Raw genomic sequence first — 6000 nt, forward strand, 5'->3', positions numbered from 1 at the left:
TACAATCTAAAGGACAACAAGGACAAAAAGTGCAGTCAATCAAGTTGGGGGCAGTCTGGATTTCCTGGATAGAGGTACAATGGTTAGGTGCCGAAAGCGACATTGAAGAGGTGGGCTTTGAGCAAGGATTTGAAGATGGGCAGGGAGGGGGCTTGGCGTATGGGCTCAGGGAGTTTATTCCAAACATAGGGTGAGGTGAGGCAGAAAGGGCGGAGTCTGGAGTTGGCGGTGGTGGAGAAGGGTAATGAGAGGAGGGATTTGTCCTATAAGCGGAGGTTACGGGTAGGAGTGTATTTCTCTTTCTCCTACTGTATGAATTAATGAAACCAAATTCATATATTAAGTTCATAAGTAAGTTGTAAATTCAATTTTGCATGTACTTAGCATTGAACTTGTTTATTACTTTAGCATCATCTATCATATTTTTGAGCCATGCATAGTATTTATGCTAAGTGTATTATGTATATCGAAAGTTCAAGTGTTAGAGTAGCACTGTTAAATTACTTTTTTATTAATTATTTTTTTTATTCTGTGGCCCTGAAAAGGACCGTTTGAAACAATTTATCAACTTTAATACTTGGCTAAAAACTGAAGCATATTTATTGGTCAGAAAACTCTCAATGCCATTGGTTCATTTCGATCAGAAAATGTATCAAATTTAGAAGCTCCTAATGGATAAAAACCATTACAGGCATCAAAACATATCATAAAAACACATACAACTGATGTAAACTTGAATTCTGAATAAAATGGCATATAATATGCAATATTTTCCACCTTACATTTGGGCAGAAAGCTGGTCAGAGATCATCATTATCGCACAGGTGATGCAGGACTTTTTCACACCACTATATGTATTCATGACCATTTTGTGGCTATGTGATATTCTGTAAGTAAGCAGTAGTATTCGATGGTATATACTTTCAAGGAGGGTGTTCACATGGGTGCCTCCAGTTTGGGTCATGCTAGACCTGTTAAACTATAATTCTGTAAAGAACATTAAGTATATACTATTCCTTATAGAAAAGGCTCCAGAAAGGTGCATTCTAGTCATCTAAAAATAGGTCCACTTTTATAGAATTCGTCTTATAAAAGACATTTCTACATGTATAAAGAAGGTGCGTACAGTTAGGTGCCATATATGCACATGTTTAGAATACTGGCATATATGCACATATATGAACACACATGCAAATAAATGCTGAAATTCCACTTACACTCTTATCCAATGTTTCCTCTAAGGAGTGGCCTAGTGTGTACAATTTGTTTTGTGTGTATGAGCAACACATTTTAAAAACCAACAATTTTTGAATGCCAGTATTGACGATATATTTCTGTATATAGACACAAAAACCCATTTTTGTGAGCAAGCATGTAAAATCTGTGAACTATGCTACTAAAATGCATTAGCAATCGCTCATGTGCTCAGCTTAGACAGAGCATTGTTGTTATCCCCTAATTCTACAGACTTGCATGCGTAATTTGATGCTTAATATGCAAAGTTGCATGTGCAGTTTATAGAATAGTGTTGGTTATGTGCATAACTTCATTGTTAGATTAGCTGCTAACTGGCTCTAGCAAGGAATAATAGATCATCATTTTTGTTTTTAATTGGCATTAATTGGCACTAAGAGGCATATTTTCAAAGCACTTTGGGAGGCTAAGTTCCATAGGTTTCTATGGAACTTTGGGAGGCTAAGTGCTTTGAAAATATGCCTCTTAGTATTCTACAAATTGAATACGCAACATCCACAGCACACAAGTGCAAGGGGTTTAGTCCTAGGAAGTCTCTCTTATCTGCACCCTTCTCCTCCACTGCTAACTCTAGACTCTGTTCCTTTTATCTTGCTGCACCTTAAGTCTGGTATAGACTTCCGGAGCCTGTATGTCAAGCTTAATCTCTGGCTGTCTTGAAATCTAGACTAAAAGCCCACCTTTTTGATGCTGCTTTTAACTCCTAACCCGTATTCACTTGTTCAGCACCCATTTTTTATCATTCCCACCTTAGTAATTCCCTTATCCCTTATTTGTCCTGTTTGTCTGTACTAATTAGATTGTAAGCTCTTTCGAGCAGGGAATGTCTCTTCATGTCCAGTGTACAGCGCTGAGTACGTCTAGTAGCGCTAAAGAAATGATGAGTAGTAGGAGGAGGAGGGACATGGATGAACCAGGGGCATTTGTAGCACTTATGCATGCAAATTATAGAATCCTATTAGTTACAAGCCTAACTAACAGCAGTTAGTTGTATCTACACCAGCCATTGAGCTAGCTTAAGTGCTCACATCTAAAATTAGGTGCATGACTATGGACGTAAACTGGTATTCAATAATGGCAATTATACGTCTAATTGCCGATATAAGATTAATGCTTAGTGTGCATCATCCTGGTGCCTAATCGTTGGTGATATGAAGAAGATTACCCCCTATGGGCCTTATTCTATAAAGGTTATGCTCCTAAAATGTATGCTACTAATTTATAAATTTTAGCAGTATAAATTTAGGAGTATAACCTTTATAGAATAAGGACCTAGCTGCCTGTCTCCCATTATGCGTAAATTGAGTAGGTATACCCATAGGTGAAGCTGGAGTAAAGTGACCCTTACACATGTACCTTATACAATACCAAAAGTTATGTGTACCTGTCATATTTAGGCACAATCATTAACAATAGTTCTATGTCTGGCATATGTACTTGTGGCATCTATCAGGAGTGGGCAGATGATGGTTTGTTCAGGTCTTTATCTGCCATCATCTACCATATTACTATGCTGGCAGTTTATAAAGGAAAATAGGCGCCTACCTTTATTTATAGAGTAGGCCCCTACCACACAACAACTAGATGCTTATATATGGGCCCCCATTTCTAGAATTGCCCTTATAATGCATAATGTTAAGCCACCCTTTTGGCTTTTATGTTTATTTTCAGAGATGCCAGCCACTTACACACCACCTCTGAATATTCAAATGAACAGAATCACTGCCATTGATCATATGTATAAGTTAGACCTGCTTATTTTCTGGTCCAACTTAGGTTTGAAAGTTATATTTGGCTTCAGATTGTCACATAGTACGGAAACATTGCTGCTAGTTCTAACTACATATGTCAAACAACACCTATGCAAAGGTGACCAAGTAATTCTTCTCCAATATGATATATCGGAGGCGTTTGATGCGGTTCACCACACATTGCTACTCGAACACCTGGACCAGATAGGAATAACAGGGACTGTGATCAAATGATTCAGTGAATTCCTTTCAAATTGAAGCTATTCTGTCAAGCAAAACAACCAACTTTCCAACTATTGGTCTCCTAACTGTGGAGGATCTCCCCTCTCACCTATCCTGTTCAATCTATGTCTTCCCTTGCCTCAATACACCTGGGACTTAATGAACTACTATTATCCTACGCTGATAACATCCTGCTTCTCTTACAAATGACAGCATCATACAAAGATACAACTCAGTCTGTAACAAATGGTATGACGGCTGTTAGCACCTGGGCTCTGACCAATAAACTGAAATTGCGCAAAAAAAACAAGGTCCTGTAGTTCCAAAATCAGGGAGTTGAGGTCCCATCATTAATATCTTTGTCCAATGGTCAAAGCTTTACAGTCATGTCTGAAACCAGAATACTACAGGCCTTGCTTGATTCTTCATTCACCTTCTCTTCCCATATTAACCAGCTATGGAAACAAGCACTATTCGAAATGAGCTACATCTAGTCAGATCATTCTTCGACCATAAAGCCTTTGCATTACTAGTCCAAATGTTAGTCCTACCTTGCTTGGATTACTGTAACATTCTATTTCTTACTATTAAGTGTCAACATCAGAAAAAAAAAAACTGCAAATCATACAGAATACAGCTGCTAGACTAATATTCAGATTGAACAGATATACTATTGTTTCAACTCGTCTTGAACTGCACTGGCTTCCCATAGCAGAAAGACTCAGGTTCAAAGCTACTTGTTTAGTTTTTCAAATCTTACATGGTTTCTGAACTGCTAAGACCACTTCACTACGTTTGGTCCAGTCTGACTGAATGAACAAGTGATGTTAGCCTCACTGTTTCAAAAGATTTAAAGCTCTCCATTCCCTGTACTTGGAGTCAAAATATGGAACTCTACCTTTTGCCATCAGAACAGAAAACAGCTAACTTAGCTTCAGGAAGAGGCTAAAAACCTTTCTCTTCCCAAAGACTACTTCATAACAATCCATTTGACTTCTACCTCCTAGTATCATCCATTATCCTTTATTATAATGTTTTGGTCTCTAATTGTTTTCATACCTCACACTAACATTATCGGCTTTCCTCTCACCTACTGTAGAATATCAACTGCACTGAACCCTGGAAAGGGATATGCAGACCTACTGAATTTTGTCACCCACATAAATCTTCTGGCTTGGTCCCTGGCATGTGTCCCACCTCTCCTCTTCCTATGTAGATACATTTTATGAGGTCACTTATTGAGAAGGCAGTTGTCAATGTTTTTCTAAATGCTTAACCATCTGGTTAACTGTCACTGAATATTAGTGGATAGCTCCACACAGGTGTTTTGACTGGGCAGGAGATTGTCCTGCCTGGTTAAATCAGTTTGGGTCCCTCTATCTTTATGGAAAATGTTTGCATTTTTGTTTTCTCTTATGTAATTGTGTGACCGTTTGACTATGTGATTGTATATGAGTCACTATTCAGCTGTATTTCTTATGTAGATCTATCGCTTTGTAAATACATAACTGTGATAAATTTTATTGTCTTATGTAGACTTTTTACTTTTTTCATTCTTTTACGTATTTTATATTTCAGCACACCAAGATATAAGAAACCACAGAAATGAGAAATCACAGCAATGTGACAGAATTCCTGATTATGGGATTCTCAGAATTCCCAGAGTTGCAGCTCCCTCTCTTCACTCTCTTCTTACTCCTCTACCTGATGGCTGTGTTGGGGAACATCATCGTTATCTGCATAGTATATGCCGATCGACACTTACACGCTCCCATGTATTTCTTCCTGGCCAACCTGTCTCTCTTAGACATCTGTTCCCTTATGGTCACTGTACCAAAGTTATTGTCAGTTCTTTTAAAGAAGACTAATACTGTACCCTTCAGTGAATGTATTGCACAGATGTATTGTTATTTGGTCTGTCTTGAAGTAGAATATCTGCTTCTTGCAGCCATGGCCTATGATCGTTATGTTGCAATATGCAATCCCTTGCATTATCCCGTTATCATGAATAAGAGACTCTGTGCTCTTCTGGCAGGTGCCTCATGGGTAACTGGTTGTTTAGAAATATTGCCACATACTATTAGTATATCACAATTTTCTTTCTGTGACTCCAATGTAATCAATCACTTCTTCTGTGAAATCATAGCACTGCTGAAACTTTCCTGCACTGACACTTCATTAATTCAAATTTTTACTTTTGGAATATCAGTGCTTACAATCTTCACTCCATTTTTCCTAACCTTGACATCTTATGTATTTATCATTTACACCATCCTAAAAATCTCTTCAAAAGAGGGGAAAAGCAAGGCCTTCTCCACCTGCTCCTCCCACCTTACTGTAATCCTTCTTTCATATGGGACTATAATAGGGGTGTATTTGCAGCCTGAATCAGGAAACACAGTGAAATCAAACAAGCTGCCTACTGCAATGTATATAGTCACTCTTCCGCTCTTAAACCCGCTTATTTATAGCTTGAGAAGCAAAGAGTTAAAAGTGGCCCTGAAAAAAGCAATAAATGGAAAGTCAATAATTTAAGCCACTTAAGACTTTTTGAAGTCTGACAAAAATATGCTATTCTGTACTGATACTACAGCCATAATACCAGCACCAGTATCACTCCACTCCATCAGACGGCATCTAATGGTCCTCCACCCTTGTTTCTAACCCTACCAATATCATCAATTAAGCAGTGTAGTGCTTAAGTCCTTTCTCCAATACCACCTGCCCCTTGACGTTCTTTCGATAATACACATGGCCTGAGTTCATCAGATAC

The 6000-nt window shown here is 38.2% G+C and overlaps 1 protein-coding gene across 1 annotated transcript; it reads left to right on the plus strand.

Annotated features, from left to right (window-relative positions):
* Positions 1-4832: 4832 nt before the first annotated feature.
* LOC115458230 (olfactory receptor 24-like) lies at positions 4833-5762 on the plus strand. Its single transcript, XM_030188090.1, has one exon. It carries the CDS (start codon positions 4833-4835, stop codon positions 5760-5762), a length of 930 nt encoding a protein of 309 aa, XP_030043950.1.
* Positions 5763-6000: the final 238 nt, after the last annotated feature.

Source organism: Microcaecilia unicolor, chromosome 14 (genome assembly GCF_901765095.1).
Source record: "Microcaecilia unicolor chromosome 14, aMicUni1.1, whole genome shotgun sequence".
Classification (NCBI taxonomy): Eukaryota; Metazoa; Chordata; class Amphibia; order Gymnophiona; family Siphonopidae; genus Microcaecilia; species Microcaecilia unicolor.

Bases quoted from the DNA above. Each gene is read 5' to 3' on its own strand.
- LOC115458230 (XM_030188090.1), top strand. From the start codon at position 4,833: ATGAGAAATCACAGCAATGTGACAGAATTCCTGATTATGGGATTCTCA.